We start from the raw sequence: 27103 nt of genomic DNA, 5'->3' as shown, positions 1-27103 counted from the left end.
CAACCCCTCTTAGTTTGTGTATGCAGACCGTGTTAGGGCTGCGGTAAAACTTCAACAGTCCATTTCATTATCATTGTACTACGCTTCTAAATAATCCAGTTACATTGATCCCTCGCTATAACGCGGTTTACTTTTCATGGTTTCGCTACTTCACGGATTTGCATTGTGTTCTGCATTCTGATTGGCTAAAAAGTCACCCCGCTTCTTCTCTACCTGTGCGTCAATAACGTTGCAGTTTAATATGTACACGAACGTAAAACAGCTTGACAAATTTACATGACGTACGTGCAAATTCTCTAAAACCGATATTGTTGACAAAACACTCTGGAGCGACAAAAGCACCTGCGGCAGGAAGATGCTATCTATCGCAGATAAAAAGTTAAACTTCTGGACATGCTAAGGGAAGCTATGGGGCTGTAGGTCAGCATTACGGAATCAATGAATCTTCCGTTCGTTCCATAAAGAAGGAAGAAATAAACATAAGGACGACCACAGCATTGAGTTTTAATAAGGATGCAAAAAGGGTTGCAATTGTCCGCAACAAGACCATGCTAAGGATGGAGTCTGCATTAGCTCTGTGGATTAATGACTGCACGAAAAAAAACATGGTTTGTTCTTTCTTTTCAATGTATAATAGAGTATTTGATTGTATAATAATTGTAGAAAAAAAAAATAAAGGTTTCTACTTCATGGATTTTGCCTATCACGGGTTCTTTTTGGAACGTAACCCCCGGGAAAAACAAGGGTATACTGTATTTTCAAAATAAAATTCCATTTTATAACTGATGCGGACTCATACTACAATGGACAGGACAGAAGATCGCCACACACACACACAGCTTCACTTTCATCTCAGCCTCTCACTGCTGCAGAGAAAGTGTGCGCACACACACTTGGGTGTTACATGGCTGAAGGTGCAAACAGCTGACCGGCTTTCCAGCAGGGTTCACCTGGCGGTTGACGGCCTCAGAGGCCAACGTTTGAGACACGATCTGCTTTCAACCTCATGTTGTGAAGCGAGAAATATAACGCGACTTTCCTGCAGGAACACTGGGCTCCTGGCAACGCAGCAGACCAATCAAGAGCCTCGTATTTGGTCCTAAAGTCATATTCAGGCAAGAAAAGCGTTTTACTGTTGCCTTAGAGGGAGTTCATTTTTAATGTCAATTTTGCTCAATATTTATAGTTGACTAAGTTAAAAGTCCAATTCAACCCACGTGTCCAGAAAATGACAACGCTTGATGGCAGCTTTTTAAATAAGTTATTAATGATTCGATCTGGTGTGTGTCGTTACGCCTGTGAGAGGTCATGTGACCAACGGCGCATCTAAACCAACGCAAGTGTGGACTTGCTGTGGTTACGGAGGTTCGTGTGGCATCCAACCAGCTGAAGACACGGCCTTATTCAAAACCGTCTATCCCAGCAGTTCTATTATTTATATAGATGGTTAAGAAGAAATAAATCTAGAAAACCTGGAGCTGGAAATTGCTGAGATGATCGGTTTTTGGAGCTTTGCGCTTTCACAACAGGTCACATTGTGATGGTGCATTTAGAGGACAGAGGAGAATTCAAACGACTTCGGTTTCAATTAATATTCATGTTTTACTTTGCTGAGGGCTTCCCAGCCTGTAAATGTCATCAGTAAATGCTTTATAAGGCAAAGATGGTCTGGAGCTCGGTTCGCTTGAACTCATGACCGAGTCAGGTCGTTGCAAAGCACCGTCAGTTTGTCAAAATGAATGCCGCTGCCCGACACGTGTCTGAATCACTACATGGAAAAATGCACTTATAAAAATATATAGTTTAATCCCTAACTTGATCTCACGAACAAAGTTAACTCTTGTAAAGAGCGAGTAATAGTGGACAAAGTTGGGAAGCGCTCCATCTCAAAAACATACACAAGGATTAAATACGGAGAAGTATTTGAGGAAAGAGATATTTACCAATGTTGACTAGTGCTTTCTTACTTGTTAAGCTAGTTATATGCAAAAGTATGCCAGTGTAGGTCAAGAAAATAGAACTTTGGAGTTTTACTAGTCAACTCAGACCGTTGGGTGTTCATGTTTTGAAGCTTTTCCTAAAAATCCTGGTCTTTGGCCAGAAGGTCCACTTCCAGAGTGCTGAACAACGGATGAAAGGAAGGGGAATAAACTCTGGCTTAAGAGACGGACGCTGCTGTGTTTTACCATGAAATGGAAAATTTCATCCCCGGGAGCTTTTTTTTTTTTTTCTTATTAGGTCTAAAAAGAAAGTCAAACACACTGACGGGCGCTAGATTCTAGCGAGCAGCGGCTGACGGTTTTACCTGGGGGTGATCGTGTTAGATCTTTCCCAGCATCCTTTGTAGGACTCGTGGTTGACGATTCTGTCAGAGTCAAAGGAGATGCGTTTGATGACAACATGAAAAACACATGGTTGTGCTTGATTTGTTTTGATTTTTAAAGAAATACAGGAAAAACAAAAGCAGGATTGAAGAGCCCAAGCAGCCACCAAGCTCAAAAGAGACGTTTCTGATTAGCAAGCGAGCTTCAAGCAAGATTCCCACAAAGGAGATTGGGATCCATTGTTTAAGCGCCACTACATTTGGGGTTAGTCAAAGTGGTGAGAAATGTTTAGCCGGTTATTAGTCTTGCATTGCACGGTGCAGCGGCTGTGCAGGGACTGAATCAAACACTAGTAGGAAGCTATAAAATTTGCAGTTTTGCACAAATGAATCCCTCTTCTCCTTTTGGCTGCTCCCTCCCGGAGTTGCTAGAAGCCAGTCAACTTCCTCCATTTGACCCCATCGACTGCATTCTCTCGTCACACCGACCAACTTCCTGTCCCCTTTCCTCCATCCGGAAACCCCTGCATCCTCCTACCCAGAACTTCTCCACCCCTGATCGATCCATGTCCAAACCACCTCAGTCTGAGCATCTCCAGAACATCTACCATGTGCTTTCCCTGCCCAAACCACTGTAATGCACACCTTTCTTTTCATTCCGACACTTTTAAATCATCCCTTCCAGACAATCTGAAGAACACGGCTTATTTTCACACCTTTTCACGGGCCGTTAAAATAAAAATTGGATTCCGGAGCACCAAACATGCTAACGCTAACAATGCCAGACAGGTATTTTGCCATCAGATGTTTCCCTTCTGGGTAACATCTGATGGCCCCCAGATGACCAAAGTAACAATATCACTTTCAACTTGCAAAATACATATTTTATTGCCTATCTGTATATTCAATGTATATTGTCTATTCTATACAGTTTTGTATTTGTATTGTCCAGGACTACAGATGGAAATTAGCTATGAGCTACAATCTGGTACAAACATCTCTGCCTCTGTGCTTCATGTATTTGTACACTGTCCTAATAAACGTCTAAACAAACAAATAACTGACACTTTACCCCACCGGTTCAACCTGCACGTCTTCACCTCTGATCAAATTAATCCTGGACTTTTTTTTTTTTTTTTTTTTTAATACAAGGTTCTATGTAGAGTGAAATTATACCTCAACGACTTGAAGTAATAAGCAGAAGATGTCTGAGTGTTGATTTTGAGGATTTCCTGCTTCATTCTGAAATAGCTAGAAAAGCAAAAAGGCCCCATGTGTGTATTTCAGTGCGTATGACGCAAAAAAAGTCTCTGGTTGGTTCTCGAAAAGTAAAGATGATATTAAAAGGACGTTATATCCAACAAGAAACACAACTCTGGCACAACAATTCCCTTCAGGATAAATAAAGTTGTTCTTATCTTATAAATGGCGCCACGATAACATTTAACACACATCTACGGTAAGCATGAGAGGAAGAGTCTAGTTTTAGCTCGAAATGTCATGCATGCGAGAATTTTGTGTTCCATGTCAAATAAATCTTTTGGGAGCGCGGATTTTTTCCGAAATTCTACTCCAAAATAAAAACAGGATAAAGTAGAAATAGAACTAGTAAGGCAAGGTGGTAATGTGAGGGGAAAAACAAAAAACCTTTAAATGGCAAATCTGTTGCGCACGGATTTAGATCAATTAAACGCACCATTACAACCCCCTTTTTAATAAAATGTCTTCCTAGATAAAGACCAGAAGCTGAAGCCCTCCCTCTCCCCACCCAAAATGTCCTCTTTTTTTAGTTAGAGATTGTTGAAGCTGAAGTAGCACTCCCCCGTCAACCCTAAAGGCAGTTACACCAATCCCTCTGCGGTAGTTTGGGGGTTCAACACTGGAGTGAATTGCAGCGCCTATTACTTTCTCTCGCTAACAAGATTAGCGCCGGTCAAAGCCGCAGACACACAATGCTCTACAGTTCCCCATTCGGTCCAGCTGCTGCAGCTGTAAAATGGGATAAATGTTCGCCCGACGTTTAAGTGAAGAGTAAAGAGGCCTTTGGCCGCAGCCCAAACAGGAGGGAAGGTGGAGCGAACAACCGCTCCCACCGTTTAAAAACACAAAAAAAAAGGTTGTTGAAACAACTTCCCGCCACATAGCTGCGAGACAAACTCACAAACATGTACACGCATGAACTCCTTACAGGATACTGAAGCTCACACACTGGGAAAAAGTCTTGACTGTAAAAATAACCTACACACCCACACACACCCGTACAGGCTACAAGCATCAGGCCACACCATTGCATTTCTTTAAAATAGACAGATTGTGAAACTCGCCGCAAAGCCAGCGGGCGGTTATTGGGCCCGAGGGGTCGACTAATTCGACGGCGGTTACCAATCGGTGACTGTCAATCTTTGAAATGATCAATGTCTAAAGCTGCTCTGCTGTGGTGGAATGAATGCAGAAAGATAAATGAGAACAAGCCATCGTGGCAGCGGCTTGTAACACTGACCGTCTGAAACGGGGATTCCTTTTTTGAATGTATTCGTTAGCTTTCTGTCAGCGGCGGTTGTGCAAAGAAAATTTGAATTTCAAGAGCAAATTGTTTTACAGGACTATGCAGCAGTCAGTAGAAACCAGGTCAAAAGATAAACACTAAGCTATTCCTTCTACTGGCCAGACGGAGATTTTATTTTTTTAAATGGTCGTGGAATTACAACAAACCTCCTTCTGTCTCCCCCCCCTCCCCTGAATCTATTGACTCTTACAAATCATTCTGTGCAGTACCAAGAGTTCTAGTCGCGTCATTGACGTCAACGTCTAAACCACTTTGCAGGTTAAAGAATTGCTGTAGCCGCTTTGGGACAGAAATGTTCAAATCTCATTCCAAGAACCGCCCCCTTCCAGGGCAACCTTTTCGCTTTGCATTCCCACAGACAGGAAGGGACAACGGTGATGACCAGTTGGAAGCAAGTGTCCGCTACATGCACCTTCAGCGCCACACAAGAAACAAACCACTGACGAAGAGGACAATGGCCTGGCAAACATGAAGCGCCGAGCCGCCGGTGTTCACGTTCTGCATGACAACCATGGACGATCAAATGGGTTGAAATGTTTTTATTTTCTCCCGACATTGGTTTGCTGACGATATCAGCTAACTATACTTCTTTAAAAGTGGCGGGCCACAAGTGGTACCTGGTAAATGGCATGGCTTACCTTAAAAAGACCCTGTTTTGGAGTAGAAGCTAACAAGCTAGTAAGGGTGGTCCACGGTTCCCATGCTGTCCGAACGCACAAAGAAACCCCCTCCTTCCTAGAAGGGTCTCAGAGTTGCCAGCTCTTGAAATGCGAAAGTTGCTTATGTTTGAACAACGGACAGAACTCTGGCCTCTAAAACAAGATATGCTAAAATCATGTTCTGCTTTTTTCCAACTGTTGTCACAACGGTAAAACATTTTGACTGCAGCTCATGCAAAACATGTTCCCTGACTGACCAAAGTTTGCGCAATAACTAACTGAAAATTGAGATGCACAACTAAAACGCAGACTGAAGTTCACAATAGAAGAACCGGCTAACAAGATGGGATTTTTTTTAATTAATAATAATAATAATACTAGTCAGGGGTGACCCGTCTTGTCCACCAGTGTCTACAGTCGGAGTCTAATTGGGAGGTTCTGTGCACGGAATTCAGCTGTCAGCACCCTATCTGACACTATTTTAGTGTGAGAGGATCTGCTGTGGGAGAGCAGAACGGAGCCAGACTGTTTGAGACAAAAACAACTGGAGCAAAGCAGAGAGGAAGGACTTTGTTTCTAAGCAACCCCCTTACAAGGAGGAAACAAAGAGGAGGGATGGTTGGTATAGCGGTTTTACATTTTCAACTAATTAGCCGTGCCTTAATGATAGAATGAGATGTTTTTCCTCATTATCAACATAATGAAACCAAAACGCTTGTGTTTAGAGGTTTACAAAAGCGGCTGTACAAGTACTGGTGAACCGGTGGCTAATGGAAAGACTTGAAGGTTAATGATTTCAAAAGATTACCCTCCGCCGAGGCGATAAACGGACTCCGTCGCATGAATTGGACGAGGTTTCAACTTGCATAAACAATTTCCATTATCAATAAGTTATCGCAAGAGACCAGGATCAAATGCATACATTGGCGTGAAGCACTCGAGGTGCCTTTTGCAAGAACACCGAAATGTGATCTTCGATATAGTGTACTTGTAACCACAAGAGTACTTCGGTCACGGTTGTGGGAGTGTGTAGCTATTATTTCCCCCCATGTTACAAACGCTTCATATCCCTCTCAGCAGATAATTGACACTAATCTGTAATGGGAGTGTCATTTACTAGCGTTTAAACTAAGATTAACAGGAGCATAAGTTCCTTACAGAGAACTACAGCTAAGCCATGAATACCATATCCGTGGAGAGTCTGCGTATTATGAGAATATTCAATATTCACTGTGAAGTACTCAAATTATTTAAAGGTCATTGGAAGCCAACTGACAAGCAATATAAAAAGCACAGAGAAAAAAAAAAAACCCTCACACTGTAAGCTTCATTTTCTACCCCATTTTCACCTTAAATGTAACTGCGACATAGGGGAGTACTAGTAAATTGACAAGTCTATATTTCCTCCCATGCAGTCTGAAATATTTCAATTTACCGGACACTGTATTAAAGATATTTTGCACAACTTTCTTTCAGAAATAAATCGGTGATTTAGCATCGGAAGGGAAACGGTAAAGGCCTTTTTTCCCCAGTTACGATTTGATAGACTCCAAGAGTTTGTAGAATACCACTGCAATGTTTGGAAGAGGTTAGACTCTTGTGGGAAAGACAGATGTTTTCTGTGTAGCCTCAAATTCTCCAGTCATGACTGCGTTCACGGACACACCTTAGCTATCGGGATGAATCTGCCAAGGAAAGACAGTAGACAACTGACAGCAAGAGCGTATGAACGGCTTGAACAGATGCTGAAAAACTGGATCTTATCATCAACTGACAGTCAATGCATTACGCACTTTTTTTTTTTTTCCCTGCTTAGCATGAATAGAGCGGACACACACACACACCCAGGAACACACCCACACAAAACATGCTCGGGGAAATAAAGAAAATCAAACACTCAGCACTTCAATTGGAATGGGATTGTTAAAAAAAAACATGAATTTTTACGACATGACGTCAACTGGGGAGCAGTTGTATAGCCAAAACAGATTTAGCCTCTATAAATTTTAGAACCATGTATTTCCCACACACGAATTTGTATGATGCTTGACTGCTCAGCTACATTTGAAACTATCCATTAAGGAACAAAAAGCGGTTACTGGCTGTGAGATTCACCGGCACTAGAATGAACTGAGTGATAGCAGATGGTGCTACCAAAAAAAAAAAAAAAAAAAAAAAAAAAAAATGACTGCCTGAATTTGTTTCTCAGCTTGCTGAGAATCTCCAGTTACTTATGTCCATTTCATGAAATTAAAACAGAATTTAAAATTTTTCTGCAAGGTTTAAAAAAGTGTAACTGTGTTATGTCTGATATGCATTTATGTATTAATGATTTTTAGTAACGGAGGCAGACGAATAACAAATCCTTACAACCAAAATGCCATTAAAAAGGGTAGTAAATTACATTAAAAGGTAATTTTTCACTAGTGCAACTGCAGTAAGCTCATTTGTGATCTCTAACGCTTATCTTTTTAATTTTTAAATTTTTTTTTTAGTTTTAATTAAAAAAAAAAAAAGACTTTAATTCCTCTTCCTTCAGCTGCAGGGAATCTTCAAATCTTTGCACTAAGACCTTAAAACACTTTAAAGCCTTGACGTTGACACTTTATAGTTTTATTTGTATTTCTTATTCTGCCCCCCCCCCCCTTTTTTTTACTGTTTATACAATTTCCTACCATTTTTTTAATTGTTATGTTTTACTTGAAACTGGCACAACGATTTCCTTCTGGATAAATAAAGTTGTTGTTCTTCTCATGCAGTCAGGGCTGCAGGAGCCTCTTCCAGCGGTCACTGGGTGACGGCAGCGTCCAGCCTGGATCAATCAGAGCCGTACAAGTCAAGATTAGGCTGCCAAATGAACTTCCTGCAGGAGGAAGAACATGCAGACTCCAACCAGAAAGGCCTCCATGGGAGTCCAACCAGGGACCTTCTCGCTGGGAGGCGTACATTAAACTGCATTCCCGAATTGTATATTTTGGTTAAAAAGCCCCACAAGGAAGATGCAGCAGAGAGGAAGGCACAGGGTTTAGGACAGTTTTTGTTACGGCGTTGAAATGACACATCACTTGGGTAAGTATTGGGTTAACTCTTTGCAGTGAGCTGCGTCTTACCAGGCCTGCAGCGTAAGCCGTCCGCAGCCAGCTCCTGTCCGTCCGGACACAGACACGTATACTTGGGAGAATGCTTGTTGATTTGCGGCGCTGGCAGACACATGTAGCTGCAGCCTCCATTTGCACCTTTCTCCGCACACCAGTTGGTGCCTGCGCACAAAAAAGGTTGAAACGACTTCAAACTTTCTGGTTTTGTTAGCGAACCCGAATTAGTTCTTGCGATGAGAAATTGATCGCCGAGCAAATGAAGTTGTGGCGGTGGAAACGCTTCATCTTGGCTCGATTTAAATCACAATAATTACCGGCCGACGGAGGTGTTAGAGAAGAAACCAGTCGGTACCTGAAAGCTGGATCAGCTCGTGGTACACGATGATGTCTTGAGGGTCATTCAGGTTGCTGGCCAGCGTCACCACGTCCGAGCCGGTGAATTTATTTGCCCCGTAAATAGCTTCGTTCTCGCCATCTGTCCAGAAGACACGATCCTAGACACAGGGAATCTTTAATTAATAGTATGCTAATGCTTTCTCATTAGAAGAAACCACCGCAGATATCAGCCCATTATCTGCGTCGGTGGATATAGACGTTACCTTTTGAATGACACTTCAGGTCGTAACCAAAGTTGATTCAGTGCAACTATAATGGAGCCGTAATTGCTCACAGCAGTTTGACGTCTTAAACAAAAACAGCCTTAAACAAAACTTATCACAGGATTTGCAGTTGCTAAGGGATTAATATTAGCGATGTTTCGTTTCATAAATTCATGCAAGAACTAGTTTGTAGTGCAAATATGGTCTTCAATAACTGGGCTAAACTAGATATGAGAGACAATGTTTAAATAAGTGCGTTATACCGGAGTCTGAGAGTAACATTTATTTTACAACAGGCAACAGCCACCTTTGCCCTGCAAAGACTTACCTATATTTTGAAATGGAAAAGTTAAACTGTTTAAAAATGTAACGGGGTAGACGTCTTATTTTAGATCCTCGTTGAATTCCTCAAATGGGGGCTCGAGGCTTTTGCACATCATATTCGCTACCACTGAACAAATGAAACTTCCAAGGGCAAGAAAGTGAACGGTTTACTTCTGACGTCGCACGGAAAGTCCGTTATAAATGTGAAGTTTCAAATATAATAAAATATTTATCAGCAGTGAAGATTAAAAAGAGATGAAAGCAATGACACTCTCTCTTAAGGCTACACTTAACAGCAGTATCACCTTCATATTTGTGATGGACCTACTTTCCCGCCGCAAAATCAAATGGTTAAGAAAATAATCCGGCTAGGAGAAGCGGCGGTAGAAGAAGACTTATAGCCGTACCTCAAAAACCGTGAGAGCGAAAGGGTGAGCCAGGTAATCCGAAGACTGCAGCACCTTCTTCCTGTTGTCCCCGTTCAAGTCAACACTGCAGAGCATGTGCAGCTTCGAATCCACCCAGTACAGTCGGCCCTTGATTAGATCTGAGACCAGACGAAGAGCGGGGGGAGAGAAAAATAAATGAAATCTTGTCAACGAGGACAGGGCGACAGGATTTGAACCCGCTCGTAGATGCAGGATTAAAAAAAAAAAAAAAAAAAAAAAAAGTGTCTGGTCATGGTCAGGTGTTTGGTAGCAGTGAAAGTGATGAAGCGCTGGTTTAATTTTAATAAAATAAAAGCAGAATAGCTCTTTTTAACAGGAAACATAGGGAGTAGCATGTGAGGTTCACCAAGTAAAAACAGCAAGTTCTGTCATTTATTTAACTTTAAGATTAATATGTGGGATAAAAGGATGGGAAGTCAGTTTCCGAGAAGCGCTGACATCACACATTCACAATGTTCAAGAAAGTTGGAAATATTGATCAAACAATTCTTTTACTTAATGGAAAAAAAAAAAAAAGTAAAAATTTGTCCCTCAGACTTTAATAGTTAAAGCTCATTTTCAAATACCAGGGTATAAATTTTATTTTGATAGTGTGAGGCTGCCAAATCCAAGAGAGTACATTTGGTCACAGAGGTCAAAATGGCATTTTATTTAAAAGAGGAAACCTATCTTTTGACATCCGATTTATGTATTTATTTACCTTTGAAGCACGCGAGCTGGAGTCGCTGCCCTGTGAGGTTGCATGACTCAACTTAAGAGCCCTGCTTTCTTTTTTTATAAGCCAACCCTCCAAACAATATTAATCAGGCTTAGAAGCCAATTTTACGGAAGAGGCAACAATGTGTAATTTCAGGTTTAGAATCATGGGACGCAAACTGGCCCCTAAAATGTTTCCAATAGACTTTAATCCATTTAGTAGAGACTTGATCCAGGATTCAGAAGCCCTGGGCTGCAAGACAGTATCCCAAACAGGGTGGTTTTCTTTTAGCTCATTATTCATGTGCGCCATAAAATCTATGTCTAGCTGTTTACGGTTTTAAAGCGCAATAAGGATTTGCTGCAGCGTGCTGAGGGAGCAGCATCAGCGCCAGAGGTCTCGAAAGTCGTGCAAACTCATCCGCCACGCTGGAAATATTAAAAAGGTCCCAACCCACAGATGTTTCCGTCAGTGAGTAATAGATGGTGGACAAGCGTCCCACTTGGGTTAACAGTCCACGGGGGTTCATTCTGGAGAAGACTTAGAGTGCAAGATCTGCCTCCTACCCACAACTGTGATACGTCTGAGTGGCAGTTTCCACACAAGGTCACAGTTAATAATAATAATTATGCTACTTCCCTGCACTTCCAGCACTATTACAGCACATAAAAAAAAAAAAAAAAATTATGTTGAACATGCAGTTTTTTAGTATTTCTATGGTCCTTCTGTCCAAATAAAACTACTTGTAAGTTGGTTGCAGCAGCAAAGAAAGCTATGGAATCAATTTCAAGTTCTAGGCAAATTTAGTCAAAAGGAGGCCTAGTCAGCCGAAGATTCTCGGGGAATTATAAAAAACAGCCACCAAGAGTCCTTTTAGCCTCAACCACTGCTCAAACTAAACTGAAATTGACAAGTTCACACACAGATGATTGCATTTGTCCTACCTTAGAAACTGTCATTTCTGGTAAATGCATAGATAAACATGTTCTACATCACTCTTTGTTCAGAGAGAAGAAAAATAAGCACATCACTGCGTTCTTGTTCTTGACATGTGTGTGTGTGTGTCCATCTTACCCAGGGTAATGCCATTAGGCCACTGGATGTCCGTCGCCACCAGAACCTGCCTGTCTACTCCATTCATGCCAGACTTTTCTATCTTTGCCGGCACACCCCAGTCAGACCAGTACAGAAACCTGAAAACAAATAATCCATCTTAATGCACAGTGCAGGAATAAATGCCAATTGCAATGTTTCTAGACCCACCCTGACAGAGGATCCACAGCGATGGAGGCCGGTTCCTTAAGTCCTCTGTTGAATAATACTTTCTGCCTGGTTCCGTTGAAGTTCGCCACGGAGATGGATTTGGTGCTGAGATCGGACCAGTACAGGTTTTTATAAATCCAGTCCACAGCGATGCCCACTGGAGTCTGCACGTTGTCTATCACTTTGTTGTGTGTGCCGACGTCGCTGCGCTTGTCCAGCACGGTGCTGCGAGGATTGAAAAACAAAAGAAAACAAACTTGATTGTCTCCGAATTACTCATCTGCTGTCTTCGGTCCAACCGTCCGTCATATCCTCCTAAGATGCAACTTCCCATTTCAGAGCATTTTTATTTTCTCTTCCCTGTATAAGAGCCATTGCTTTGTGGATTTTCTTGCTTTGCAAGCAGAGATCGGAGTTCAGAGCAAGTGGGCGTTTGATACAGACATGGCAAAATAAAGAAAAATAAAATCATGGATCGCGCGCGTGTGTGTGTGTGTGTGTGTGTGTGTGTGTGTGTGTGTGTCGTCGACTGTTGGTGAGATACTGTGACCGAGCATCATATGTGAGAAGCCACGACACATTTAGGAGGATTTGGCGTCAGAAGGATCATTCAAAGCCAATCTGATACAGTTAGATCACTTTGAAAAGGACCGACATTCACCGTCAAAAATAAAGTTTAAACGTGATGTATGTGAGAAAGTGTCCAAGTTACATTTTGCAATAAACTGTACTAGTACGTGTAAAGCAAGTAATAGTGCACCAAACGGAAAACTCCTGATCTGATCCTCATGGTAAATACGCTTGATAGAACCAGTTTTTCCCCCTTATACCCTCATCATGTGTCACTAAACGTTTATAATTTTCTCATTTAAAAAGTAGTAAGAAAACCAGAAGTCTGGAACGGATTAATATAGCGTTTCAATTCATTTTAATATACAAACTAATTGAGTTTGTATAGCGTTTCAATTCATTTTAATATACAAACACATTGAGTTTAAAGCTTGGACAAGGTCTGAATTTCCATTGGTCAACACAAAATGTCCACACATGTGGACGCCAGGTCTTAGGAGGTTAAGAAATTTAAAAAGGACTTTGAGATATCCCCAAATTCGAAAACTAGCTCGACTAACACAAAGGACCAACGATAACGGACCCTCCCGTTCTTCCTCTTCACAGGTTGTCAAATAGCCGATTAACTTTACGGATCCCATTACCGATGACTGCAGGTTTGTGAGGTATACCTGTCAGTATTTGATATTAAATCTTTATCCTATAATTTTAATGCATACATCAAAGGGGCAACAGTTACGGACAGCCGTTTGTTCAAGGCAATTACCCTGCGGATTTAAGTATCGTGCTACACTATCACGGCACAGTCACCTCTGACAATTTAAAATGCTCTTTCCGTGGGATGGACGGTTTAACTTACATCCAGGTAGTTCTGGCTACTGAGTAATTACTTGGGAAAATATCAGTACATAGAAACAGGCTACATTCCCAAGGGTATCATCCGACTTTTGATTTTTGCTCCCTGAAGGTTTAAGATGCAATCAGGTTGTTTATACACTTTTTGTCCCCTACTTGTTGTGTTTAACCCACCTATATATGGCCTTCTGGCCGAGGTCAGCCCAAAAGATCATCTGCTGGTCAAAGTCTGCGTCGAGGGCCACGGTGTTCCTCTGCTGTTCCACGATCTGGGTGTATTCCTTCCTTTCCAGGCCGAGACGACGGATGTCTCGCCGATTGGTGAAGATCAGACAGGGCTCCTTCCCTGCAGACACGGTCCGACGCCGCTGTGTGATTCACGAGCTTTGCCCACTTTTAAGACGTTATAAATATCTCAAGGGGTCACTTGATACCCTTTTAGAACGACATTTACCGGAAATGATCCCGCAGTGCTTACATTGGCAAACATCCACACACAATGTTGGCAGGGATGATTAACACTGACGTTTTAAGTTGAGATAAAAACAAAATAAACAGGCCGATGTGATGCGGGAATGTCTGGGTACTTGTGTGTATTACAAATATTAACATTGTGCTGATTGAAGGCAAAGGATGTGGAGGGTTACGTTATATTGCTATTCTAAATGTGCAAACTTTGGACTGCAATGCTAGTTTTTTACCCGCTTACTCCGTTCCTTTGATAATAGAGGGTATTTGCTAAATACATTGATTTGCAAAATCCCCCCCCCCCCGTTAAAAAACAAACTAGTCTCTTTGACATTTAGGGTTCTCCTATTTTCCCGATTCCATAGGTGCCATTGCCTGATATGAAAAGTCAAACCTAAAATGTCAAAAAAAGCGAAGAAAGGTGGCCATTGCTAGTCCTGAATGAAAGAAAATCTCAGCTCTACGCCAACGTCGAAATTGCCCCTTATCTAAACATTTCAACATCGTCTGCAGAGAAAACATCAGAAAGACTATCTACTGCAGAATTTATTTTAAAATTCCATCTATCAAATAGACCAACTCTTGTATTGTGATGAATGAAGTACCTTTGAATCTAAAAAAAAAAAAAAAAAAGGCTTCTGCAAGGACAAACGCTATAGAATCTTAAAAGTTGCACTTCAGTGAAAAGAAATCAATACTTCTCAAACCCAACCCTACCTGTTACCATCAACTCAGTCAAAACACAATTCCTTTTCTCCATAATTCAGTCGATAAGGTTGGTCTTTCACTCACCCACAGCCTTGCAGACACCTGTGGTCGGATCCATCTGGTAGCCGTTGTGACATTCGCACTTGTACCCTCCCTTCAGGTTGATGCAGATCTGACTGCAGATGCCCGGGTTCATACACTCGTCGATATCTTGAGACCGGGAGAGGACGATAGGACAGGAGGCGGTGTTTAAATTCAAGTGTCATGGGTACATAAAACCAAGACTGGTCACAAAACCGACTCCGCGGAGCAAAAGGCCGATATGAAAGTATCGGCCACGCACTATCAACGTGCACGGCGACATGTAGCTGCCACTAAATTATCTCCATGTCACTATTTGTTGACGGAACTGTCTGACCTTGACTCTTGGATTAATGAGTTCCGGACATTTGACCCCATTTTACTCAAGTGCTGGGCAATTGGGGAAACATGAGACCAGAAACACATAAAAACACAACATTTTTGTGAAGCAGTCTGTGGACTGTGGAAAAGAGGAAGTTTTCGTTCGGATGCTGCATTCGGCCAACTTAAAACTAAGCATGCGAGTTTGTTTCGGTGGAAAAAACGTCAACGTTACATGTGAGAAAATCACATGTAGCTCATTATTCCTCATGGGGTATCATGTTGCTGCAAGTAATCCAGATGACTCCCACCTCTATAAGATTAAGTCTTTTTCACCAGACACTGATAGAGCGGAACGATGCTCAAACCGACCAGCCAACATGTAAGACTAAAGAAAAACAAGTTGATAGTGACACTAAATTGAATTTCGGTGATTAGGATCCCGTAAACTCTTTCTTACCTCCGCAGGTTTTGTGGTCGATGAGCTGCAGCCCTGGCGTGCAGTCACACTCAAATCCGATAGTCATGTCTTTGCAGATGTGGGAGCAGCCGCCGTTATTGAGGAGACACTCATTTATATCTTAAGACAAAAAAAAAAATATTTTGAAACCAACTCATCTATGGAAAATCTTTAGACACAGACACTTGTCACATCATGGGATGCCAATCGGATCGAGCCCCCCGAAACAGGTTCTGCGGTTAAAAGATCTAAAGTTGTACCAGAAAGGGTTACTTTGAATATCACAATGTCGCTTTGCAATGCCGAGGCACATTACGGTAAATTGGTCTGAAAGCGGCTCTGGTGAGCCTTCTAGCTTTAGGTATTACAGTCCCTAGACAGCAAAGAAGGACGAATTTATGACCAATTTCAGCTGGCAACAGGTTGTTCAGAGGTGGAGAAAATGATGACATAAATCTCATGGCCATGGGTTACTGGTAAAATGTAATGTAGAAACCACTCAACATTCGGTTGATTTGCACAGAGTATGAACGCTGGCAAGAGAAAACGTCTAAATCCGTACACGTGCGAGTAAAATGCTTTCAGGCAGAAGCCCGTCACAGGAAGAATAGCACCTGTTCTACCTCCGAATCAAGGTTGGGAAAAAAAAAAAAAAAAAGTACTAATGCCTGGATATCAAATTGATTCTGAAATGGTGCAGTAACTTACTGCATTCCTTGATGGGTTCGTCACTCCAGTCAGGACAGTCTCGTGCCTTGTTGCAAACTTTGCTCATCTCAATACACTCCCCGCTGCGACATTTGAATCGCTCCGGCCCGTTACACTGAGTCACTGTGGGTGCAAGGTTTGTGGCACAACAAAGAATTGGTAGTATTTTGAAATCCTGCATAAACAAGGGTAATGGCAGAAGCATATGAAGTAAGCAAGTAATAGTGTTTTGTGAGCCATGGCTGGACTCAAAATGTATGCTGTGCAATGCAAAGGGAATGAGCCCTTAGGGGTTATAAATTGTGGAATAATGGCCCGTAAAATGCGGGAAATATAAAAAAGGGATGTGAGAGGGGCGAAAATAAGAGCAGGTCATCTTGAGAAGCAGTGATAAAAGAAAATTAGCCTGATGGTGCCAACACTTAGCAGCCCATTGGACACTTCACAAAAATATTAGTCTATAGTTTGAGCTCCATGTTCTAATGCTTCACAAGAAAAACAAAAAATCCTACTTCTAACTAATATTGGACAATTGGGCTCCAGTCAAAGTATTCTTAGGAGGATACTTTGGTAGAAAGATAAAAAGCACAGAGACAAAAAAGGGAAACTTGACATTCATTCGTGATGTTTTTATATTAAAAAGATAAAAACGTGAGAGGGTGCAACTTGTGTTCATTTAGCTTTTGAAACTCATGGCGTAAAATGAATTTCATAGGCAGCAGGGAGTGTGTATAAGCCACACACACACACACCTTACCATTCTTACAGTTGACCTCGTCCGATCCATCAGTGCAGTCTCTGATGCCGTTACACTGTCTGCTGCCCAGGACGCAATTTCCATCTTCACATTTGAACTGATCTGCTCCGCAGGTTCGCACCGCTGTAATCACAAACAAGCAACAGCGGATTCAAATGAATAGCAAGACTGGTATAATTACGGTCCTGAGACCATGAGGGATGTTCTAAACACAGACAGGAAGGCTGACCGTCTGTATCTCAGATAACAAAAACGGGACGACCGTCTGCCACATCATGAATCGCTGTCGGGGTTTCCTTCTGACTCTCTTGCTGAATAAAAACAAAACGTTTCTGATAAGCCCACTTTGTTCAAACATGATTTTAAGAACGTGTTTTACATCAGAGTCCTTCTGCACAAGGAGATTCCATAAAAAAATAAGCAAAAAATATATAAAACCCATTGCATTCCTGGGGTGGGGGAGGCTTTTTCTTTAGCTCTTCATTAACTGACAAATGTAAAGATGCTTTGCTTCAGAAGAATGTAATATAGTAGTTGTAATAAAAAAAAAAAAAAAACATCACCGCCACCCACTTTTCAATTTAATGATGAATACTGCTTTTGGAGAGAAAACTGTCCGAGTCCCGTTTCGCTCTAGAAACTACCAAACCCCAAGCGAAATGCAGATTTTCAAATTCACACTGGCAGAAAAAGGGACAACTGGAGGACCTGGCGTGATGCAAGCGTTTGCTTTAGACTGGTGCTTCTGGTAGGATTTTCCTCGACCTGCACTGCTTTGTCGTGTGAAGAACCCAGCACTTTAACTTTGTTTTGGCCAAAATGTAGACGTCCCTCTGCAAGCCATAGAAACCACTCTGTGGCATGTCAGGCCAAAAGAGCTTGGTCCTCTTAGTCCAATGTGTCACAAGAAAACAGCTGACCAGTGACCATAGTTTTTAAAAATGGCGCCGTTATGGCCGTGGCTAAGGAGTCCTACCAATGACCTACGTCTTACAGAAGAGTAGAAAGTCCCTGCCTCAGAGTTGGAGCTTAAAAGGTTCTAGGAACTGAGGTCCATGGTCTCTATATGTTAAAAAGGTTCCTACAGCGTGAAAGTGGCTAACATTATCAAGCAAATATCAATGTAACGTATGTTCCGCACTATAAGGCGCGCCTACAAGCCTTTAATTTTCTCAAAAACCGACAGTGCGCCTTATAATCCCATGCGCCCTATATATGGATCAATATTGGTTTATTACGGCTACCGTAGTCAGGGGGCGTAGCAGACGTTGCAGCGGTAAAAAACAGTAAAGGGGAATTCCAGTCTCACTTGTGTTTGTATAAGGAACCCAAAACGGCACCTTTCAAGAGACATACTAACAACACAGAGTTCGAACTCAAGGCCATCGATCACGCAGTAGAACACTGGAATAGAGTAGCCGTGAAAGAATTCAACACTGGTGAATCATTTATACAGAAGTGGAGGAAACAACAGGATGACTTGCGCCGAGTAAAGAAGACAAAACGGTTTCCGAGGAATCAAAGAGAGATGGACACAGTTGGAGGACAAACCCGAACAGTGGGTTGTTGAACAGAGAGCGGCAAGTAGAAGCGTCTCTACAGCCACTAGTCCAATGAGGGCGACAGCACGAGCTAGCGACATGAACATCAATGAATACAGAAGCGGTCCTTCTGGGTGCTTTCGTTTTGCGAAACGTTTTGAACTGTGACAAATGGAGTTGCATAACGCAACCCCAGCCACGTTTCTATTCTATGAGTCTTATAATGCAGTGCGCCTTATATATGAAAACAGTTTTAAAGCAGGCCATTCATTGAAGGTGCGCCTTATAATCTGATGCGCCTTATAGTGCAGAAAATACGGCACATGGGGAACCACGTCCATGTTCCTTATCTTTCAAAGTCCACATTTGCTATTCTGAAGCATTTTAAGAGCTGAGATTTCATCTTTTCCTAGTCAGTCTTTTGGCTTCTCTCATGAGATGCATGTTCTGTACAGATAGGCCTTTCCACAAATCAAGCGTGGCCTTTTCCAAATTTGAAAAATTCCACCACCGCTTCCTTAATCTGAATCGTGGGTGTGTGTCCCTCTCCCCCAACAGAGATCCTCATGTCAACAGCATCCCCAGTCTTTGACCACAAACATTTTCCACCACTTATCAGCTTTCTTTCATTCTGGGCTTAGAAAAACACTCTTACCGCTGTCAAAAACCCATTTCCCCACTGGCATCAGACATTTTACCATATACGTTTGAGACCAACATGCAGGTAAAGTCAGAAGTGTGGATTTTTTTTGTACATTCCTGCTACGCTAGGCTGGCAAGTGTAAGCCTGCTAAGAGGAAACTGAGCTCACTTGAGACGTCAGCGAAGGAGTATCACAACATGAATGACCGCTACATTACAACACCGTCTCGACAATACAATCAGAATCGTTTATGAATAATTGAAAATAAAACCCCAAAATGTCCACGTCCCTTAACACGTCTGAAAAGCACCGACTAATTGCATTCTGATGTAAAAATGACCCAAAAGGTCCCATGATAAAGCCAATAGGCATCTTTTAATTTCCTGTTCATCCTCTCCTAGCAGGCCGTTGGGGAAAAACAAACCAAGTGGTTCAAGAAAAGTTAAATTGCGAGTGTCTGCAGTTATGTACATACGACAATTTGATTCGTCACTGCCGTCCTTGCAGTCAGAGTCTCCGTCACACCTCCACTTTTTGTGGATACACTCTCCCGAGCGGCACTGCATCTCACTGGAGGAACACCTTGCAGGAGGCGTTGGGTGATGGCCGCAGCGTACCGGAGACTCATCTGACTGGTCCTGCAAAGGAAATACACTTTGAGACGTCTGATCAAATTTAATGCGGGGTTTTAGAGACGTATGAGTCTTAAAAAAAAAAAAAAAAAAAAAAAACACAAATACTCAGTTATCATTTAGCCATATTTCATCAAGTCCGTGACATAAACAAATTGGCACGCCGTGAGTATTTTATCACGACTGGACTTCGTACATAATCACAGCTTCGATCGGAATCAAAACTGGACTATCGGCGATAACGGGATCATGAGAAAAAGCAACGGTAATTTCTCACGCTTTCATCATCTCCGAATGTCATCGACTCACGTGGGAGAGGATTAACGGAGTGTGAGAACGCGTGTTCGCCGCCGCCGTTAAACGGCTGGCTGGCTGGCTGAGTGTGAGAGACCCGGAGAGGGAATAACAATGAGCTTCTGGAAAAGGGAATGTTTGTGAGTGTTTGCATCAGCTCGTGTCAGTAATAACCACACAGCCAATTAACTGGCCTGCAGGAAAGCGCTGATTCAGTGAAGCTCTGCTGTGCATAGAGTGGCATTAGGATTATCCAAGTGTATGAGATTGAGCTGGGTCACTAACCACTGCGTGTTGTGAAAGTGTATCCGCAGAACCGGTGCGTGCTCTGGGATCTCAAACTGGGAGCAAAACGCACTTAAAAATTGACCTTTAAGCACATCTGCCCACATATTTGGTGTCAGTTGCTCTGTAAATCAACAAATTTATGAGAGTGAGATGTCACAAGTAGGAGGCCAGTGCTAGTTTTTTTTTTTTTTCCCCCCCCTTCGCCCAAAGGAATCAAAACCCACGCTTCAATTCCGGCGTCAGTTATGGTAAAGGGTAGGAGATTTTTCCAAAATGCCCGAAGCAGCCAGTTTGTTACAACACAGTGGGTTTTAGGAGGGAGGAAGGGGACGGAGCCAAGACAGCATGTTCAGGCTTAGTGAGAGTTAGCAGCTGAATGTATGGCTTGTTCTGTAGTAAATAGCTAATGTACACTGTAAATAACCACCTGAAATGTGTTATTATTTTAGGTAAATCGTTGGATTGTGTTTTCCGAATTTGATATTTTATTTTGGTAAGAGGATTTTATTTTCTTACTTCCGCCGGAAAAACGGTTGTATTGCGAGAGCGCTTACTAGAGAAAGTTACGGCATCCTCTATGTGAAGTTTTTATTTTTCTACTTTTGATATGAAAGCTTTTACGGTGGTTGTCGTTTTTTACGTTTTGTTTTCAATGGTTGCAAATAAAACTATAAACTACACCAGCAGTCAAGATCTGTGCCGCCACAAAATTACGGGGATCATTACATACACAAATAAAGGAATATCTATACATCTATCTCTGAACATCCTCGAAATGACAAAGTGTTCATGCATTTTTTTTAAGCTTTTTTGGTACTTGTATATACTTCAGCTGCAAAAAGGTATGTTTATTACAAATGTGAACTCAAAACGCTTTACCCATTTGTATATTTAGTGTTCTACTGTATCAAAGAAATACTGTCTTGTTAGCATCCCAAGCTAGGTTTTATTTATTTTCTGCATAGCCATTATGTTTGTTTTTGACATGCAAGGCAACGGAGAATAAAAAGTCACTAAACCATCCATCTGAGCGGCCTTCTTTGCAAACTGAAAGTCCGCACAGGTGAAACCAAGAAAACCTAAACTGGCTGAGGCAGCACAAGACCGAAGATGTCTTTTAAAAGGCAGTGCAAGAAATTTGCACTGCCAAATTTCTTACCTGGCAGTCAACATCATCATCACACACCCAGCTGTTGGGGATGCACGATGAGTTTCCACACTGAAACTCACTGGGTCCGCAGGATGACGGGGCGCAGTCCACCTCGTCCGAGCCGTCGCCGCAGTCATCCTCGCCGTTGCAAACAAAGTTGCGCGAGATGCAGCGGTCACTGATGCACATGAACTCGTTCGGCGCACAAGTGATGTTACCTGGGAAGCCCAAAAATCACGTGTTGGTTTCCGCATCGACAAAACGGGTTCTTCTAGAAGTCAACACCAGGAGAGCTGCTAAATAAAGCTTTGCAAGAGGAGCCTGGCTGGAAAAGGGGCATCATACACAAGAGGCATTGCGGGTTGTTGTTTTTTCTTCTTCTATGACTACACACATCTACACAATGTACTTTCATTTGTAAGCAGTTTGTTAAAACGTGGGCTGGAGAATGCTGCTGTATGTGAAAAGCTTTAGTTACTAACATCCTCTTGTAAAGACACTGCCAATGCAGTCACTTGGGCTGCATCAGGAGGAGGAAGGCTTCATTTTGATTGTAAGACAGAGGCATTTTAGGGACAAGAAAGCTCCCAGGACTAGAATATGAGAGCTTTGTAAAGAACATTTTGCACCATTTAAAAAAAAAAAAAAAAAAAAAACAACGGAAGACACTACAAACATGAGCATCTTATTTCAGTCGGCTCATGAAAGTCCTCTCAGCTGTCAGTTAATTTACTTAGTAACTTGATAAGCAGCAAAAAATAAACCCTGTCTGTTGTCAAGACATGTTTGCTCTTTACGCTTGTCTGTATTTAGAGAAACAATCCAAAGTCACGATCACTAAATAAGTTTCACGAATAAAAGCACTGAAGTGGGCATCTGAGCAAGACTGATATATATCTAATATTCAAATAAAAAAAAAAAGGGGTGAATATTAAGCTTTCTGAGCATCAGTGGCAAAAAAGTAACGAATAATCTACAGAATTTTAAAACCGTTGTATCCGAAATGGAGCAAAGGATCTCTCGTCACGTGTATCCAAAAAAGGGGTTGAAGATTAATCGCTGGAAAATGCATCAACTAACTTTGAACGATCCAAAATCCCCCAGCAGACAGCGACCGTACATCTTAGCAAATTGGGGCAGTGAAAACAAACTGCAGGCCAGAAAAATCAAAGTTGCGTCAGTACCAAGTGAGAGTTCTGGCAAGTTTGCTGCAAACAATTTGCTTCAGTTCCTCTCGGCCTGCCTGATTCAACGGACAGTTGTGCTTGTCTGCTAATCAAAACAACAAACTCTTGGAAAGGACAGAGAAAAGTCTCTGGCCCTTAAAAGCCCGAGACACGGTGAATATTTAAAAGCAGAAGAGCATCGACATGCTCGGCGGTTCCGTGTCCTGCTGTGGCTCTTTCACATGTGCAAATGTTCCACGCCCTCGCGCTGTCAGCTGCTGCCACGTTTAGAATAAACACCTCCCATTATTTCGGTATTTCCTCGCTCTTTCTTGGCGTTCGGCAATAAACAACGGCACCGTTAAGGAATTCAGCGAATGGACTTTGTACACCGAGTGCATGTTTGTGCGGTTACATCCACTTACCGCAGTTGACCTCGTCCTCGCCACTGTCGCAGTCCTTCTCTCCGTCACATTTCCAGAAGACGGGGATACATTGAGTGGATCCCGTTCCACAGCTGAACTCGTTCAAACGACACGTTCGCATATCTGCGTGGAAACAAACGGTAGCTTGTAATTGTGCCGTCCTACAAAATAAGACCTTTAAATAAGTAACAATTTCATGTTTAAATACAAACGAAATTTCAATTGACAATCAGCCACTGTCTGTTCATTTGAGGATTGTTTTCTTTATTTGGTAAGCGAGGATTCTCAAAATAGGCAATTTGTCAAATGCCAACTTCATGTCCCTGAGAAAACATTTCAAAAACAACAAGACCTTGAGAAGATTAAAAAAAAAAAAAAACGGAATTGTAGTGCAGGTGCATCGGCACGACCTGTTGCATTCTGAGACCAATTCCACCCTCGATGAAAGAAGAGACAAACAAAAACCAAAATCAAGGACACAGAGGAGCACAAATAATAAGCCAGTTTAGGCTTTTCATATTGCAATGTTTGTGTAATCTGTGAAGGTTACCTGTCCAAAAGGAAGACCTTTCACGGAAATGTGACGGCAAAACAGGTTTTTTTATCCACATGACAATTTCATTTATCTGTAGTCAACTTGATGTCGTAGCAAGTATCCCTGGAAGCTACCCACATGTACATTCCTACATTATTGTGAAAACATTTCATTTATTTGGAAGATGTTAGTCATACTTTGAAATTATAATCTTATGGTGATGATTTTCGATGCGCTGACCGTGCTGGAACAGAAGGTGAGGCGGCGGCAATGGAGGCGGCTACTGAAAAACAAACTGAAACAAATATTGCAAGCGTCCATATGAACTGCGTTTCTCGGGTCGAACCGTTCTGAAAAGAAGATTTTATTGCTGAAAAAGATATAAATAAGAGCCATTGCTTTTTTGGACAGTTCATAATCTGACAAGCGGACCATTGAAATAGTCCTAGTACTGCAGCCCCAGTTAAAAGCAGAATTATGGGTGCGTTTGCAGTGTAATAGCTAGCGGTACATTTATGATCCAGAACAGTTTCCTGCTATCTCATCTTCACACCTCTTCCACACTGACAAGATGAAGATTCAAGGTCAGCAAATGATCAAATCTGCTGGAGCCTTCCATATGCAGTTTGCTGCAAAAAAAAAAAAAAAAAAAAAAAAAATACAGACCTGAATCGGGTAAACCGACATATTCAGCGCGCTGGAATTCTTTCAATAAAATTTGTGGTTGACTAGAAAGACGACAAGCGGTGAGACACATTAAATCTAACGGCATCCCGCGACCAGAGGTGCTCAGTGGAGCGGCAGATGAAGGTGAATTGAAGAGTGGTTCCTATGGATGTGAATTATTGATGAGGGCGGTTTTGATAATGAGCCTGGCGACGGCAGGTTGCCACATTTTTGAATTCAGTCTGATGTGTCTGCAAATCTCTCCAGAAATTGCTTTACTCTAACCAGACGTGTTAATTAATCATTTAGCGATCTGTTCCTCATACATAATTCTTGACTGCAGCCAATACGCGTTAAAGCGAACATAATTTCAGGGTTTTAGGTATTTATTCTGAAAATCCATGAAATGGGGAAAAACTAAATGTAGCGTGAGCAAGCGAGCAGCTCAGAACAAAGTGATTCCACCAGGTTTCAGCCATACAATAATTTCACATGAACATTTAAACAATGAAGTCGCACTGTTAATCACAGATGCCAGTCCATGATTGGATTTTTTAAGAAAAAAAAAAAAAGAATAAGAGTATTTCGACACATCCATTTGCTAGCGGTTTGCGCTCGCTTGGTCAGGATCTGTGCAGCCAGACTGCAGCTCACATCTTTAATTCAGTACTGCAGCAGGCAAACCAAAACATATCCACAATGAAAGTCTTTCACAATGAGATGGTCAGATGCACACACACACACACACACATAAACACACACACTTAACATTCCACACCTTGCTGCCAAGTCATGACTAACAGCTGGTCAAACAGTACAGTGACGTTAACACTTGCGATAGCGGAGCTAACCTGCACGTACACCACGGAAACGATAACGGGGGCCTGAAAAATCCTCCGGAACACGTCGCTTAAGCGCTCACAGAGCCAGGACTTGTGCAAACTTCTCCTTTTGGCTTTTCCTTTCGAGGGGTCGCCACAGCGAATCAACGTTCCCCATCTAACCGTACTCTCCGTAGCCTGGGACTCGTGAAAACTAACAGTTGAATTTCCTGGTCTCAAAACAGAACAATAAGTCATATTGTCCATCCTATCAGTGCAGGACTTTTGGTATCTACTCAATGTCAGACTGCCATCAAATATTTATGTCTGAAAATCTGGTTGTCAAAAAGGCACCATGGAAGCCCATCCAGCAGTGCAAAGGGGGAATCACCATGTGATTTGTGGAATTATTTATTTTGTTAACCTTTGCCTCCTCATGACATGATTCAACTTTGGTGAAAAATACTACTCTGTTGAAAGAAACACGTACATACTAGACACCCTACACTACCGATACAAATATTCCTTCACAAAAAGGATGTGTTGAAACCCCTGGCAAGAGTGAGGTGAGGACAAGAATATACTGCTCAAAAAAATAAAGGGAACACTTGAACAACACAATGTAACTCCAAGTCAATCCCACTTGTGTGAAATCATAGTGTCCACTCAGGAAGCAACACAGATTCATTTTGACTTGTTTTAAGGACATTACATCAAAGTTGGATCAGCCGGGAGTTTGTTTTCACACTTTAATTTGGAGTGTGATTCCTAATCCAGACCACCATGGGTTGATACAATTGATTTCCATGGATCATTTTTGTGTGATTTTGTTGTCAGCACATTCAACTGTGTAAAGAGCAAAGTATTTCATAAGAATATTTCATTCATTTAGATCTAGGATGTGTTTTTTAAGTGTTCCCTTTATTTTTTTGAGCAGTGTATATTTACACAGCTTTGCTTCATCTTGCCATTTAAAATGGATGCACTCGTGCTCAATATAGACTAAATAGCACAGTCGATAGTTCTGGATTATACATGTGGTAAACTTGCAAAAAGACACACGGAGAGCCAAGATTTTAACTCCAAGGAGAAATATTAAAGTGAAATTCCACTGACAGACTTTTGCCATACATAAATATCCCAAAATATAAAATAGCATCCTCAGGATATTTGCTCAACATTTCTGCAGTTGGAATCATTTTGATCCTGATCAGTCACAGCAACATTTGTACGCGAGGATATTAATCCGAGGAGGTTTCTGATCAATATTGCATGTTTTATGAATTCTCATATTTGTTGCCATTTATATTGAAAGCTAATTTTGGGATGGATGACCGTTTCTTCCGCTTAGAAATTACCTACAACACCATTAAACTACTGAGGACCCAAAAAAAAAAACTAACCTATGACATAAACACATTTATCAGAAACGTCCAACGACTTTACGAGACAATTTATTCCTAAATCTTTTCTCTTCCCACATTAGATGAGCGTCATAAGTTGGTCAGCCGGGAGGAACGAGAAAACGCAGTGACTCAGGCCTCACTTATGTGAAAAGAAATCCAATATGAACTGGTTGGCTGCCAGGACATCAGATTTGGAGTTTCGCCGGTCAATGCAGGCCTCACGTCATTAACAATTTGGCAGTTCTGCATTTGAATGAACAAAGAAATGGTATTTAAGGAGGAAACTCTAAAATGAGTCAGACTACCATCGGTACACAAACAGTCAGGAGAATTTCCAGTGCGGTCCTTTTGTCAGCAAAACAATGCAAACGTTTCAGCAGCATTTCTTCTGTTTGCAAGTCAGAACTGTGCAAAAACAAGTATTAGGTATGGTTCTCCATTAGAGCTTAGAAAAATAAAAATAAAATAATGAACCCGAGAGCTCGCGATGCTGTTGGTGTGCAAATGTCCGTTGCACTGGCACCTCACATAGCACCCTCTGTCTACAGTTGTTTCTAAATGGACGGATGGAAAATGAAGGCTGCCATCTCCATCAAATTCAAGGCGATTTGTGTGATGTGGACAGTTTCA

General features: G+C 41.8%; 1 protein-coding gene across 2 annotated transcripts in view; it reads right to left on the bottom strand.

Annotated features, from left to right (window-relative positions):
- Positions 1-27103, bottom strand: part of vldlr (very low density lipoprotein receptor) — a 55173-nt gene that overhangs the window by 5424 nt on the left and 22646 nt on the right. Inside the window, exons 4-17 of one of the 2 annotated variants that reach the window (XM_086170329.1) lie at positions 23046-23168; positions 21464-21672; positions 19566-19728; positions 16907-17029; positions 16150-16272; positions 15442-15561; positions 14664-14789; positions 13578-13749; positions 11979-12203; positions 11790-11908; positions 9977-10116; positions 8999-9140; positions 8659-8808; positions 2306-2365 (exon numbers count right to left, since the gene is read on the bottom strand). In XM_086170329.1, coding sequence (XP_086026455.1) covers positions 2306-2365; positions 8659-8808; positions 8999-9140; positions 9977-10116; positions 11790-11908; positions 11979-12203; positions 13578-13749; positions 14664-14789; positions 15442-15561; positions 16150-16272; positions 16907-17029; positions 19566-19728; positions 21464-21672; positions 23046-23168 — 1995 coding nt within the window. The remainder of the gene's footprint in view (positions 1-2305; positions 2366-8658; positions 8809-8998; positions 9141-9976; positions 10117-11789; positions 11909-11978; positions 12204-13577; positions 13750-14663; positions 14790-15441; positions 15562-16149; positions 16273-16906; positions 17030-19565; positions 19729-21463; positions 21673-23045; positions 23169-27103) is intronic. The other variant, XM_086170330.1, reaches the window with a different exon arrangement.

Source organism: Fistularia commersonii, chromosome 23 (assembly GCF_037954325.1).
Source record: "Fistularia commersonii isolate RoL2024-O1a breed Wild chromosome 23, RoL_Fcom_v1.0, whole genome shotgun sequence".
Lineage (NCBI taxonomy): Eukaryota > Metazoa > Chordata > Actinopteri > Syngnathiformes > Fistulariidae > Fistularia > Fistularia commersonii.
Note: the sequence above shows the minus strand (reverse complement) of the source record. Positions and strands in the feature narration are given on the sequence as shown.